General features: G+C 35.2%; 1 protein-coding gene across 3 annotated transcripts; it reads left to right on the forward strand.

The window, feature by feature from the left end:
* The first annotated feature begins 205 nt into the window (after positions 1-205).
* LOC142611030 (uncharacterized) lies at positions 206-15,437 on the forward strand. 3 transcript variants are annotated; one of them, XM_075783035.1, is made up of 16 exons: positions 206-462; positions 647-751; positions 1,365-1,433; positions 1,669-1,758; positions 1,880-1,963; positions 2,371-2,535; positions 4,793-4,980; positions 6,049-6,121; positions 6,654-6,707; positions 7,259-7,516; positions 7,962-8,168; positions 8,992-9,095; positions 9,329-9,473; positions 11,268-11,402; positions 14,747-14,937; positions 15,067-15,437. In XM_075783035.1, exons 1-15 carry the CDS (start codon positions 373-375, stop codon positions 14,921-14,923), a joined length of 1,944 nt encoding a protein of 647 aa, XP_075639150.1. In that variant the 5' UTR covers positions 206-372; the 3' UTR covers positions 14,924-14,937; positions 15,067-15,437. The 3 variants fall into 3 exon arrangements, with proteins under 3 accessions (XP_075639150.1, XP_075639152.1, XP_075639151.1); XM_075783037.1 differs by lacking the exon at positions 7,962-8,168; XM_075783036.1 differs by lacking the exon at positions 206-462 and having other exon boundaries at positions 1,369-1,433.
* Positions 15,438-15,649: the final 212 nt, after the last annotated feature.

A 15,649-nucleotide genomic window follows, 5' to 3' on the forward strand; every position in this document is an offset into this window, starting at 1 on the left:
AAAAAAGTAATTTCAGTGCTAAATTCAAATTTAAACTAATAACTACTAGCCACTTATAATTTGTTGTGAAAATATTATAAAAATATTGTTGGTGTATACTTCTCTTGAAAAAAGAAAAGTGAGAGTGAGACTGAGACAGCTATTTAAAAAATATATATATTTTGTAAAATGCTTTATTTATTTATTAATAATGAATAATATTATTATTCCAAAAAAACCCAAAAACAAGAATTGAAGTACGCTCCAAAACCCCAGAGCTGGAGGTAGAACAGAGAACAGAGTGACAGCAGAGAAGCTAACGTTCGCCAAGTGTGTGTACTCCTGTCTATCTCTCTCTCTCTTCGCTTAATAGAATAGAGATAGAAGGCAGCAATGGAGGGAGGGAATACGAAGAAGAAATCATCTCCTCTCACTCTCCAACAATTCGTCTCCATCACCGCCCCTCTTCTTGATTTGGAGAAGGTTCTCTCTCTCTCTCTCTCTCTCTCCTTCTATAATTAATTCTTTCATTTTCTTTGTTCCACTTCGCCTATAATCAATTGTGTTTTGAATTAATAGGATTGCAAAATCTAAACAAGGAAAAAGAGAAAATTAAATGCGTTTTTTGATTAATTTATTTTTAATTATTTAAAAAAATGGGTTGTAGGAAGCTGAGATATCAGCGTCAATTAGTACAGGCGCGTCCAGAAATGTAGAGACTGCTCAAAAGAAGGGCTCCACTATCCTCAACTTGAAGTGTGTTGATGCCCAGGTGACCTCTTTAATTTTTTATTTTTTTTATTCTTTTACTTTTAATCAAAACCCACCATTCATACGTTGCTGTGAAAATTGGAAGCAATCCAAAACAATTAAAAAAAAAAAAGCATTACTATGCATATATATAAAATGTCATACCCGCTCCCGTTTTTTACGGGATCTGGGACAGGTAATTGTTAAGTAGCCTTTATTTATTTATAAGTAATGATCAATTACTGATTCTCCTCAAACCTCAAGCTATTAGGAAATTGTGAATTTAATCATTTTACTAGGAACTTGCCTTTGCACCAAGCTCTGACCTTGTATATATCAAACATAGAAAAAACGGGTGGGCGGTGGGCCAACTAATGTAGTATTTGGTAACTTCGAATGGATTATGGCAAAATACATTCTTCTAAGAAGTAATGTTGAAACTATTACTAAAATGTAAGTATAATGAATGAAATTTTGTTTGGTTATGACACTAGAGAATGCATCTTTATTTATTTATTTATTTTTGGGGGGGGGGGGGGGTCTTTTTCTTGCACTTTTTTTTTTGTAAAATGAAGTGAGCATTGCGTTACCCAAGTTTTCTTAAAGTTTTTCTTTAACTGTGATTCTGACAATAGACAGGTCTAATGGGGAAAACTCTTCTTGAGTTCCAATCTACTAAAGGGGATGTTCTTCCTGCTCACAAGGTGAAGATTCCACAATTCCTTTTGATTAATTGTTGAATCTGGTTCTTGCGGTGATCCTTTGTTCTTCATCATACTATTTAGTATTGTATGACTTGCATTGAAGCAAACTGTAGTGTTTTAAATTAGGTGTGTTGAAAAGATATCCTAGTTTGGAAGTTGGAACCCTCTAGATTTCTATCTCAATTTTTGACTGTATTTATTTATTATTATCATTATCATTATTTTCTGGTTGTAGTTTGGCACCCATGATGTGGTTGTTTTAAAACCAAACAAGGCTGATTTAGGGTCTCCCGCGCTTGGACAAGGGGTAGTTTACCGGTTGAAGGTAATTTTGAAGAAACAGAGTGTTGGGTGATTATTTAACAGTCATGTTTATTTTCAGTTTGCAGATGACTATTTTTGTGACTGCTTACTTTTGCTGGTGATTTGGTGTGTGTATTGAACAGGACTCATCAATCACCGTTGCTTTTGATGACATCCCAGAAGACGGTTTGAATGGTTCCCTTCGTCTAGAGAAAGTGGCAAATGAGGTATGCTGTTAAAAATTTTCTAGTTACTTAAAAGATTTTTTATGTTGGCATGAATTGTTACCTAAGTCAGACAACAAGCCAGTTCTAAATCAATTATTTGAGTGAGTTAGATTTTTATGAACCAATATAGAGATCACTTAGAAGTTTGTAAGAGTTCAAATTGCTGGATATTGTGAACAATGTAGTTACTGAGCTTTCTTACATTGAATCATATCTGTCATTCATATCAAATCAACTGTAAAATTTGGTTTCTAGTTTCTACAAGTTATGAATCCAGAAAAGGGGCCCTGGAATACAATTCCTGGTGTCTCATGTCCATGCTGGGATTTTTTTAATCATCAAATGTACTGTGTTTATAAATATTCATTGAAGAAAAAAAATGCTGCATGTACTGATTAATTATGCAGGTTACCTACCGTAGGATGAAGGATGCATTGATACAATTGAGTAAAGGCGTGCAAAAGGGGCCTGCTTCTGATCTCATTCCTGTCTTATTTGGAGAGAGGCAACCGACAGTGATGAAGAAGAATGTTGCATTCACCCTCTTCAACTCCAACCTAGACCACTCTCAGGTGCGTAAATTTAATCTCTTGTATTTCTCATACACAATAAAGTGTTTGTTATTCAGACAGTTTTTTTTATTACTAAATTATAATGAATACTTATTTTTATTATTTGCTATTTTCTACCTTTAAAGTATTTATTTCTTTGTGATGAACATAATTGTGAAAAAGAATGACTGATTAAGGCAGCTAACCAAACAAATATGGAACATAAAAGATACATCTTTAGCTCCATGCCGAATGCTAGATCCCATCAAAAGTATGACGGAATGGTCCACATAACCCAACGAGGCATGGCTCCCAAACATTGACAGAATGATAATTATCAAAATCCTCCTTCCAGCACGCCAACACCTTGACCACCCTCTTCAGCATAACTCAATGCACTCCAAAAAGATAAAACCCCACAGACCATAGATCATGCACATAGTCACACTGAAGTAACAAAGGATTCTAACAAGTGGTGGTTGGTTTCTCTCAAAATTTTGAGACTACTTCTTTTGACTGATTTTTTTTTAAAACTTCACTCTCAATTGGATTGTTTATGGTTGACACACTCACTTTTCAAGTTTTGGAGTCTAAATGCTCACCTGTCTAAAATTTTAGGGGTAAACAACATTTGGAGTTGAAAGATAAATGAATAGAAAGATCTTTCCGAATAACCGTTGATGAAGTTCAAGAAATTTTGGTGATGGATTCTCTTAAAAAGTAAATCAGTGTCTCATTTATTTATTATTAATTGTGAACATGTGAATTTCTTAATAAGCTAACTCTAATATATATATATATATATATATATATATATATATATATATTGATTGGCAAGTCACCCATTTACGTAGCAAGTCTTCAACCCATGATCAAACCCTCGACCCCATTACTCTAATATGTTGTAGTTTAGTTTAAATAATTGGGTCTTGGTCATCCTGGGTCGTGTTGGGAAATTTAGACCTCGGTTGATAAAAGTAACAAGTTTTAAACCCAAATTGTTAATTAGATTTATTATGAATAAAACTTGTTAAAACAAACAAACATCAATATCATATCAAAATCATGCACAACGGAAAATTAAATAAGACAAGATGTGATGATCTAGGAAAACCAATGAAATAAGCTAGTTTCTCAGTAAGAAACCTGGGGGGAAATCTTTCCGAAAAGCAATTCACTATAGTAAAGAGAAGTTTCAGATCTAGTACAAAACCTTTGTCCTTAGACTCTACAATCCTCGTTGATGAACTTACAGCAGAAACCTTCTATCGCTTCAGAACCTCTGAACTCTTCAATATATGAACGCCACCCTTTGATGCACGGATCTCAGTACGTAACTAACTCCTTTGCACGAATCCCAGTACGTGACTCACTCACCAACTTGAGGAAGAAGAATGTTGGCTGCAAAGTTCTTCACTTCATCAACAATGAAGATCAAGAAGCACTTGGTTACAAAACCCTAAGGCACAAAGACGCAATATCTTCTTTCAGAGAAATTAATCACTTGGTCACTTTTTGCATATGTTCTCTATTTATTCTCTTATGTGACGACCTTTAAAATAAGCCATATATGTCTAGGGTTGTGAGAAAAGAAAGCCCAAACGCATACTCACGGATTGGAATGAAATCAGAGCTGAAAGTTTGATTTTCATAATTCTCGATAGATACCCTATCTGTCGAGCAGCTGTCAAACTTTGGGCTTAGACAGCTTTTTAAATCTCGATAGATACTAGCTGTCGAGATTTAAGATCCAGCACTTCATCACTTGATTCTTGGACAGACTTGCATGGCTTTAACACTTAACCTTATTCCTTGAAGCATTAAACATATCCTAAATCTACCCAGTTACAACTAAAGTGTATTTTGTTAAAGAATTAGCCAATACATGATGACATATGTTCTTAACATGAATCACATATGTCCTAACAGGTCGGATTCAGAAACTTTTATTAGAGTTGTCATGCCTGTTTAGACTTTGTATATAACTAATATTGTAGTTTCTTGTTGTATACGTGTTTATGTGTCTAGAGTTGTCATTTCCATGCTTACTTTATTTTTATATATATATATATATATATATATATATATATATATATCACTCTTTGTGCATGCTCCCTTTCTCATAAACTAAGGTACTTTCTCTCTACCTTTTTTCTCCATAGAAAGATGCCATTTCGAAAGCCCTGTCATCAAAAAATATATATATATATATCACTCTTTGTGCATGCTCCCTTTCTCATAAACTAAGGTACTTTCTCTCTACCTTTTTTCTCCATAGAAAGATGCCATTTCGAAAGCCCTGTCATCAAAAAATGTATTTTTGCTGCATGGGCCTCCTGGAACTGGAAAAACTACTACTGTAGTGGAGATTATCTTACAAGAAGTGAAACGTGGATCAAAGGTTCTTGCATGTGCTGCTTCAAATATTGCTGTAGACAACATTGTTGAGCGACTTGTTCCTCACAGGTAAAGTGATGCCTTGATTTAAGGGGAAATAATTTTTAAACTGAAAATTTAGCATCAACTCTAGTGAAGCAGGGATGTATTGAGTATTTATTTTCTGTAAGTCACACAGGTCATCTTTAGTTGTCAATCTAAGCTATTCTATCAGCCTATCATGACAAGTTTGTGTACTATACACAAATGTGTCAAGTTAAAGGTCGTTTAAGTACACCGTTATTTTGATCAGAAATACCCGAAAATATTTTAGTTATTGATCTCAGATCAGCTGTTTATTATGCTGTTGAACTTCTTTGTTTTTAGCTACCAATGGGCTCCAACCTTCTGTCATTTATTGTTAGGATTTGTATGGCACTTAGCATACAGGAATTGCCTTGGCTGATTTTAGGATTGGTAGTGACAGGGCTTTCTTGAGTTCCATTCAACAGAGTAGTAGGGTAGATTAATAGGCCCTGATATGTCAGTGTTATTAACATAATTTACTTGGAAACTATGTCCATAGTGGATTATTCAGAATTAAGCATTCTCAGACAACTAAGCATGCCAAATTTGTGTCAACCTTATCTAATTGAATCTGTTATGCTTTTAGTATTGTCCAGCTGATCATGTTTATTTACCTAAATTATGTGCCTTTTGAATGATGATCAACTTTGATCCTAGCTGTTAAACAAAGATGTGTCTGGATTGTAGGATCAATCGTATCAGATGTATGCCTAACATGTATATTGACTTAAATTATGTGCCTTTTGAATGATGACCAAGACCAACTTTGGTCGTATCCCGTTAAACCAAAAAAAAAAAAAAAAAAAATTATATATATATATATATATATATCTAATTCAATCTGATAGGCTTGTGGTTTTATCAAACCTATCATGTGTATTTACTTTCATGTGCCTTTTGAATGATGATAAACTCTTCTCCTATCCATTAAACCAAAATGTGTCTGGATTTTGTATATATGTGATAAAGTATGTACATACCTATGTACTTTGTTATAAAATGGTTTGGTTTTGATCAAATGAGCAAGCATTAATATCATCACTGATTCTCTATCTCCATCTCTTTTGTTAGAGTAAAGTTGGTGAGATTGGGGCATCCTGCACGTTTACTACCTCAAGTATTGGAGAGTGCACTGGATGCACAGGTACATAAAACCTTAAGTTTGAGGGAAAAACTTATTACTTGGAATTTCTTTTGTTTTTGTTCTTTTTGTTTGGTAAAAAGAATTCTTATTGCGTGATAGTGGTATCTTATTAATTATACATGATTTTGTATATCTTTGTGTTGTATGCCTTGACTTTTTTGCTTGCTGTTTGTGAGTGAATGCCATGCATACTTGTGTGAGCATATGGAGATTTTCTTTCTTGCTGTTTCATTATTTTCTGTCAAATAATAATAGCATGGTGGAGGGTGCGGTCATGGATTCAAGACCCACCGGGTGCATATGTAACTAATAAAAATGATGTAAATCCATACTACTTTAGCATCTTCTATTAACTGATTGTGATACTGAGGACTAGACATTTAATTCATTCCCTGAAATATAATGAAGCAGTTGATTTTTTATTTTTATTTATTTATATATATAAAAAAAAATGTGGTGCTGCTTTCACACTTTTTCTCATCTTTGATCAAAACTTATTTTCAACTTACAAATCTGGTTCTTTGCTTTTTAGGTTTTACGAGGGGATAATAGTGCTCTGGCTAGTGACATTCGGAAGGAAATGAAGGTAGAGATTCTGAATTTATTTCAAGCCTAACTTAGTAAAAAAAATTTATCCATGTATGCAGTTTCTGTTATTGAAAAATGATACTTTACTATAAGCGTTGTTAATTTTGTATAAGTTTTGGACTGATCAAAAAATTTTTGTATAAGTTTTAAGACACAATTTTTTGTACAAGTTTTAAGACAAAAACTCTGGTATTCATTCATTGAGAGAGACTTGGTATATCCTTGGGCCTGATTGGCTGTTGCATTGTATATTATTCATCAAAAAACATATGTACAAGAAGCTATTCCTTCTTTATTTTTATTTATTTATTTATCCTGTTGTCTATTCTTTTGCTCAAATGGCACTTCCTCTAATAAATGTAGGAGAGTGAGGTTGTGGGTTCAAAACCCACTGGGTGGATGTTTAACTTATCGATAAAAAAATGCAGGAAATCTTCCTGCAAATTTATTATTCGAGCCAGAATTCATTTTGTGCTTTCTTATCAGTTACTTTTCTTATATTATATTTTTATTTAATGTTTCAACTTATCCTTTGCTGCATTGCTTCAGGCCTTAAATGGGAAGCTGTTAAAAACCAAAGACAAAAGCACAAGGAGAGAAATTCAGAAGGAGCTTCGGACTCTTTCTAAAGAAGAGCATAAAAGACAGCAACTGGCTGTTACAGATGTAATTAAAAATGCTGATGTGGTGTTGACAACTTTGACTGGGGCGTTATCCCACAAGTTGGATAACACTTCTTTTGACTTGGTGATCATTGATGAAGCTGCTCAGGCACTTGAGATAGCATGCTGGATAGCTCTACTAAAGGTAATGTTACACACATATGAACACCAAAACAAATGTATGCTTTTCCACTAAAAATGCAGTTATGGGCACATGTTAAATTTGTGAATTTGATAATTTATGTGCACAGTTTAATGCTTATTGGTCTTTGGATACAGTTCTTTACCTGCTACTATGAGAAATATTGGTCTTTAAAGATATCTAAATACAAAATGCATGTTATATTGAAAAAAGCTTTAATTGGGTATCAATTATTAATGTTACTGATTTTAATTGTTTTATATAATGGACTTTAAAGGTATTGGAAACAAACCTTTTTTTTTGTTCCTTATAAAAAAAGGGTTTGTTTCTTTGGGTTTTCCAAAGTTGTTATGTTTGAGATAAAGGAAACCCAATGTCCAAAGAAGAAAAGATAATATTGATTATAATCCAGTTCAATCATACATATAGAGTGTGTTAATTGTTTTAGGGTTCAAGATGTATTCTTGCTGGCGATCATCTACAGCTTCCTCCAACCATCCAAAGTGTTGAAGCTGAGAGGAGAGGTTTAGGAAGAACCCTCTTTGAACGACTTGCAGACATATATGGAGATGAAGTTGTGTCTATGCTCACTGTCCAGTACCGTATGCATGAGCTGATTATGAATTGGTCATCTAAAGAGCTTTACAGCAGTAAGGTGCTCAGGTCATGTCTGGATGTTGGGTTGAGGAGTATTTTATCAATCATCAATTATGAATTTTTTATATTTGTGATATTTATAAGGGGGAATTATGGAATGAGTAATGCCATGGACACAACAAAAAGCCACAAGAATTTCACAACATTCTCAAAATAGCATGCCACTTCATTAAAAAAATTTAAATTGGGGGATTGTGGTGGGCCCATGTGTGAGTTGGCATGCTAATTTAGGAATGTTGTGAAACTATTGTGTCCATAGCATTATTCTTATGAAATACCTAATTGTGATTAGGGCTAGTTTTATTTTGTCGCAATAAAAATTCAAGATTTACCCTAAACCCAATGTGCTTTGGACTAATGTGAAATGGTTAACTTTTCAGTTGTAATAACTGAAAAACAGCATTTGAGAATCACATGACTTTTAAGCCAATCATTGAGTGGCACATGTCCATAATTTTGCATCCTAAAGGACCTAAACCTCTACCACCATGGATGATGTCCATGGGACCAAATCCCTTGCCCTCCGTAGCCTACCCTCTCTTTACTCTAAATTCTAACCCCTTACTTCTCTCCACTTACTGCTTCACTCCTATCACCATGTCACCTCCAAACTCCTCATCAAGGTCTAGGTTACCCCTTTGTGTGTGGATGATTTTGGGCGGTCAGATATGGGTTTATGGTGGTTGGTAGTGGGATTGGGAGGGAAGATTAACCCCCCAACCTCTCCCCCCCCCTCCCAACCCCCAACCCACAAAAAAAAAAAAAAAAAAAAAAGGATGAAGAAAATGTATGTGATATTGAATGGTTCTCTCCTATTTCAGGTTAAAGCCCATCCGTGTGTTGCTGCGCATATGCTTTTTGATCTTGAGGCTGTGAAGAAGACCACTTCGACAGAACCAACCCTTCTTCTCATAGACATAGCTGGGTATGCAGTCTATTGTTATCATATGCTGAATAATGTATCTGGTTTTCACAGTTGTTGCTTACGATATCCCAGTTGGGAGTATGGAACAGCATTGAATGGTTTCATGCTTTTTCTGCTTAAAATTCGGAGTCACGTGAATGCTAAACAATTCTACGAAAATCAGAAGAGAGAGCTGTATCAACAAAATGCTTTTCATATGACAATTGTAACCAGTTCATAAATATCTGATTCAGGTGTGATATGGAAGAGAAGAAGGATGAAGAAGATAGCACATTGAATGAGGGTGAGGCGGAGGTTGCTGTGGCCCATGCAAAGAGACTTGTTCAAAGTGGAGTCCAGGCTTCTGATATTGGAATTATTACCCCTTATTCTGCACAGGTATATAAGTTTCTTTTGTGGGCTTTTGTGTAAATTCTGCTGGTCACAAGCCTAGAAGTGGAATACTACACACACACACACACACACACACACACGTACATATTCATACATCTAGATAAATCTACTTAATAAGAACAATCTGACCAATAGCAACTAAAGAGATAGTTCTTTTGCAATGCTTCAAAGACCATGGAAAGAGCAAATAAGAGACTTTGAAGAGCTGGCTAAGTATATTACTCCAATATCAACTCTACCTATCAATTAAAATATTACTCCAATATCAACTCTAGAGGAACCAAACTACAACAAACTTCCAAATTCCCGAGCAGACCTTAAAATGTACTTTGAAGTTCTCAATGCAAAGTCATCAGATGCAAACCCAACTCCATTCTCAAGCTTCTCTGTTAGAGATGGTTTTTCCTAAAAACATGAAATTCTTCCAAAGAGCTAGAAATGTCAAAGGCAAAATTGTACATGACACATTCAAAAGAAGCACATGAACTTTTTTTCCATTCTCTCAACAAACTAATCAGTATAAACTAATATTTCATTTATAAAGTAATGTAAGCATGCATGCAGTGATACAGGGAAAGGGACGGGTTCAATTTAATGCTCTTATAGCAGTTGAGGCCATATCTTATCTGATGCAGGACAGCCTAGGCTTCCCACCTAGATTAATCCCACAGTAAACGTTAGGCTTCAACACCTAAGATTGTTTGGATTTACCACTAAACGCAATGCATACTTTGTGTGAATAATCACTGAATATTATTAATAAGTGTCTAATAGTCTCTAGAGCTTTATATAGAGCTTCTAGGAATCTCAAGAGATGAAGATACTCAAATAGTAATCTAATCTAATCCAAATACTAAACTAATCCTTATCTAAGGATATGCAATCCAATCCCTATCATAACTCAAACTAAATAAATAAAAATATCAAAACTTAAAATTATCTAATAAAAATCAATAATAAAATATTGAGATAGTTTCTGGTTGTGCTCCTACATCAATATCTTTATGAATATTTATTGAAATTTTGAGGGACAATCTAACAAATCCAATCTTCCCAGAAACAGAAGCATGTGTTATCAATGATAAGTCACTAAACAATTGAACTGGCAGAGCATCATCATGAGGACTAGACGATATTTATGTAGGTTTGAACCTAGTCATCAACAAAACAAATGTTTCCTCTTATTAGCATGCTAAGAACTTTGGATATGTTGCCCGTGTCAATGGAAAAATTCTAAACAAAAGTTTCTTTCTAGTTTCTATATAGCCCTACGGACTTTAGAATCTACAGATTACATATAAAATGGAGCACCTTGAGTTAAATATATCATACTTTCAAATAGATGTGGGTGTGGTACTTCAAATAGATCTGAAGCTTAAGATCTCTATGGTTCCTATTTCTAGTCAGTCCTATAATAATAAATTTCAGAAACCAAATCTAATTACTAAAAAGGCCCCTTTGGATAGCCCAATGAACTAATGGAACATGAAAAGCTATCAAAATCATAATTTTAGAAATTCCATGAATTCTCACATTGAAAATAAAACCCATATCTCAAATTTGCACTTTGTACATGAAAGTGTTCATGTCATACTAAAAGACAAAAACAATAGCGGCACATCTAACACAGTTCTGAATCGAAAGAATAGAACCCATATATGATATATCATAGTTTGAAGAAGAGAAATATATTTTTTTCTTTCAGAGAATTCCATGTCTTTCAAACTAAATTCCAATCATCAAATCTTTCACTCATTAATAATGTATTTAGTAATGCAGGTTGTGTTACTGAAGATGTTGAGAAGCAATGAAGACCAATTGAGGGAAGTGGAAATCTCAACAGTTGATGGCTTCCAAGGACGAGAAAAGGAAGCTATTATTATTTCGATGGTTCGATCGAACTCAAAGAAAGAGGTACTTAAAACACCTCCATTACTATTATATGTTCATTTCTTTAAATATTTAGGCTAAAATACTTTTTTAAATTGGTATGTTACGCATGTAGTGGGTTTTAAACCCATAACCTCACTCTTCAACTATTCATATGGGAGAAATAGGTTTCATTTGAGTTAGGTCTCATTGGCACAGTCTAGAGTACATTTTACTCCCTCAAACTTTAGTGCCACTATTATTTTGGTTCCTTAAGTTTTAAAACTTGCAATTAACCCTTTAAATTGTCAAATGATTATCAATATGGCACTTCCATATTCAAATATCTGCATTTGGGTTATAGATTTAAAACTAGGGCAATTTGGAAACCATATAAGAGAGGGAATTGCAATTAACGGGGTGGAAGAGCATGCTTTCAAGTCTACCTACGACATGAATACGACATGGGTACGACTGTGCTATGCGGATTGAAAAGTTGCAAATAGATTTTTAATGGGGTTGTTTGGGAGATGCATGTAAATTCCATCTTGTTAACTGGAAGAAGATTTGTGAACTGTATTGGAGGATTGGGCATGACGAGTTTGGTGTCTTTCAACCAAGCTTTATTGGGAATATGACTTTGGCTGTTTGTCACAGAGAAAGATACTCGTTGGAGGAATGTAGTGCCAAAAAAATACGGTTGAGTGGAGTGGCTGGTGTCTGATGGCAAGTAATGGTCCTTAAAGCATTTGTCTTAGGAAGCATATCAGAATGGGCTGGGGTAAGTTTTCTAACTTCATCAACTTTGAGGTTGGTGGTGGTACTAATTTTTGTTTCTGTCATGACTGGTGTTATGGGGATGGGATTCTTAAGGATACTTTCCCAGATTTATATAGAATTGCTCAAAATAAGGAGGCCTTTGTGGCAAATTATGTGCTGTAATGTAGATACCACCTTGAGTTTGCTTTCTTTTTTGCTTTCTTTTTCATGGATTGCTTCCTGGGGGAAAATTCTGATTATTGATAGTTTGTGGAAGAGATGCATTATTTTGATAGATTGGTGTTATATTTGCCCCCCTGGGCATGAGGATAAACTGCTTAGCCCGTCAAGGGTGAAAAACCTTTGGATTATTTGGTAACTGGTTCTAGTGGATGGGGTCAATTGCCCATAGGAGTTTGATTAATAGTGAGGGTTGTTCTACAGTATGCTCTGTGATGTGCATTTAATCTGAGTGGGGAAATTGTTGACGGACCATCTACTTGGCTACAAAGTTGTGGACCATGGTATTTGGCTTGTTTGGTGTTCAATGGGTTATGCCAGAGTTCCGAATATGTTCTCTTCTTGGCAAGGTCAGTTTGTTAGCCATTGAAATATAAAATTTGGAAAGCGGTTCCTCATTGCTTGTTGGAAGTCTTGAGGGACGCGAACAGAATTTTCCTGATCTGAAGTTTTTTTTTTTTCATGTTTTTTGTTTTTAAATTTTTTTTTGGTTGGATGTCATCTTTGGATTAATTTTCTTTTACTTTTCTCCTAGATCTAATTGATTATTGTAACTTGAGAGTTTGATTGTGATGCTCCCATAGTATACACTCCCTGTCTACTTGGGCTATATTTTTTCAATAAAATTATGTTATATATATATAAAAAAAAGGCCGCCTTCCCTGGGATGCCACTTTAATAAGAGCTATCCAGGATTGGGAGATGGATGCCCTAACCAATTTCCTAAAATCTCCTTTACTCCACAAAGGTTAGAAAAGATGTTGAAGAGACCAGATTTATTTGAGGTAAAACCTTTCTATAGAGTACCCCATGTGCTGAAGTTGTGAAGCCTTTTCCGTGAAAAGGTATTTGGAGGGTTCAAGCCCCTATAAAAGTAGCATTTTACTTGGACAGTGACCTTTGGGAAATTTTTGACAATTGATAGCTTACAAAGATGAAATATAATTGTTATGAAATGTCGTATGTGCAAGAAGGATGGAGAATTAGTTGATTATTTACTTCTACACTACATTATTGATTGAGAGTTGTGGTCTCTTTTATCATGTATTTTTGGGGTGTTGTGTCATGCCTGGGAGGGTAATTCATACATTGGCTTCTTGGAAGAAGAGGTTTGCTTGATATCAGAAAGGTGATATTTGGAATGTGATCCCCCTGTGCTTAATGGGGACCATATGGACAGAACACAATAGCTGGATGTTTGAAGGAACTGAATGAACCATGACAGATCTTAAAATGATCTTCCTTGTATGATTGGATGTCTATTTCATTCTTTCTCTAATTTACTCTAGTTCTTAGATTTTTGTAATTTTAGTTGATTTGTAATTCCTTTTTGAGTACAAAGCCTGTGTACTTGGATGTAATTTTTGTCTTACTTTTAATAATATTTCTTACTTATAAAAAGAAAAGAAAAGAAAAGAAATGGCCCTTCTGTATGGCTCAAGTGATTGGTGACTGTTAACTATCCCTAAGCAATGTCTTTTAGTTTGAAACTAGGGAAACAAATTTGAACAAACTGTTGTCAGTTAGGGGTAATTAACTATGATGCACGGACGCGGCGCCGGAGGTGCTGTACCCGCGTCCGACGCGGCTACGCGCAAGGGACGCCGCTGCTCGCGCGTCGGTGCCGCGTCGGGCCGCATCTACCACGTGGTTTCTTCTTTTTTTCAGCCGACTCGCGCCGACGCGGCTTGAACCGCGCTGACTTGGCGCTGATTCGCGCCGATTTGGGCCGATTCGGCCAGAATCAGGCCGTATCGGCCGGCGACCGAAACGGCCGAAACAGCCGGAACAAGCCCGAAATTGCCGAAACAGGCCGAAATCGGCCTTGAATCATGCCGGAACAGCCGAAATCGGCTCTGAATGAGACCCAAAAACCCTAAATCTGTCCTTCCTCAATTTTATTTTGAAAATTTGTTGCTTCTTTTGTGTTTTCTTTTTGGTTTTGTGTTTTGTTTTGTGTTTCTTGCTTTCTTCTTTCTTTGTTTTGTGAATCAAGGCATAGTAATATGTTTTTTTAAGAATATTTTAATAGTAAAAATATATAGAAAATATAAATAAAAATATTTTTAATAATTTTTTAATTGCCGAGTCCCGCCGCACCCGCACCCACCTTTTTCAAAAATTGCCGAGTCCCGCACGCGCACCCGCACCCGCACCCGCACCCGCACCCGTGCTTCATAGGTAATTAATGGTTAACAATTAAGAACACTTGATGGAAAGGCCACATTGACAGGAATTCAAATGTTCTTTTTTGAAACTTGAGAGATCAAAATGGCGATGACACTGCAGTTGGAGTGAAATAATTTTAGTTAATATGGTAGAAATTCCATTTACCATCAAGATTGTAGAAAAGAAATAAATTGAACAATTTTTTTTCCAAAATATTTCAGGTGGGATTTCTGAGTGACCGCAGACGAATGAATGTGGCTGTGACACGGGCTAGAAGACAATGCTGCCTTGTCTGTGACACTGAGACAGTGAGTAGTGATGGATTCTTAAAGCGATTAATTGAGTACTTTGAGGAGCATGCTGAGTATCTAAGTGCTTCAGAGTATCAAAATGAATAAGCAAAGATACCTAGGTAAGGTGGCTTTTTATTTATATTTTTTTGGGGTGCATCAATCTATTGGTTGTGTTTTGTGGTACAAAAGAGTTGATCTGGGATACTCTTTTTAAGACCTGTCACCACATTCATTTTTGTGGCGTACAGAGATGAGAAAAGCAGAAGAATGGTTTGGAGAGAAGTATGGTGGTATAGCAGATTGGAGGTGTGTTGTTGTTGAAGGTGATACAGGGCCTCATTTTTGATGCATTTCACCAAAAAATTCTATTTTGGTCTGAGATGGGAATGTTAATTGAAGACATGAAAGACTTCTTTGTATTGGGTTGGGACCAGTTGAATTTCCATTATGTAAAAGTTGATATGAATGGGCCTGCAAAATTCTTGTTTACACAGCAAAGAATGAAGAAATGAGGGTTTGTGCCTATCCTTTCCGAGTCCTTTTGTTACAAGTAATGTATAATTTTCTTTTTGTTATTAATAAAAACTACTATCGCTTTTTATTAAAAGAAAATGAAAAAGAAGAAGAAGAAGAAGAAGAAGATAAGTAGGTGCAAAATCCTACTAAATGAGATAAAGTTGCTTACTGTTTAAAAGATTTTTATGGTAATGCTTGAACCTCCTCAGTTAAAATGGGTGAAAACTGAAGATATTGATGTGTAAACAACTATATTTATAATTACCTAGTAATTGTAAAATGCCCATAGGAATTTTTAACCAAAAGTTTTACCTT

This window comes from Castanea sativa, chromosome 9 (assembly GCF_040712315.1).
Source record: "Castanea sativa cultivar Marrone di Chiusa Pesio chromosome 9, ASM4071231v1".
Lineage (NCBI taxonomy): Eukaryota > Viridiplantae > Streptophyta > Magnoliopsida > Fagales > Fagaceae > Castanea > Castanea sativa.

What these genes read in the sequence shown, in the direction of transcription:
- LOC142611030 (XM_075783035.1), top strand. Translation starts at nt 373, where the DNA reads ATGGAGGGAGGGAATACGAAGAAGAAATCATCTCCTCTCACTCTCCAA. An exon ending in ATGTTCTTCCTGCTCACAAG is followed by an intron (nt 1,434 to 1,668) that starts GTGAAGATTCCA and finishes TTCTGGTTGTAG; the next exon opens with TTTGGCACCCATGATGTGGT. An exon ending in AGAGTGCACTGGATGCACAG is followed by an intron (nt 6,122 to 6,653) that starts GTACATAAAACC and finishes TTTGCTTTTTAG; the next exon opens with GTTTTACGAGGGGATAATAG.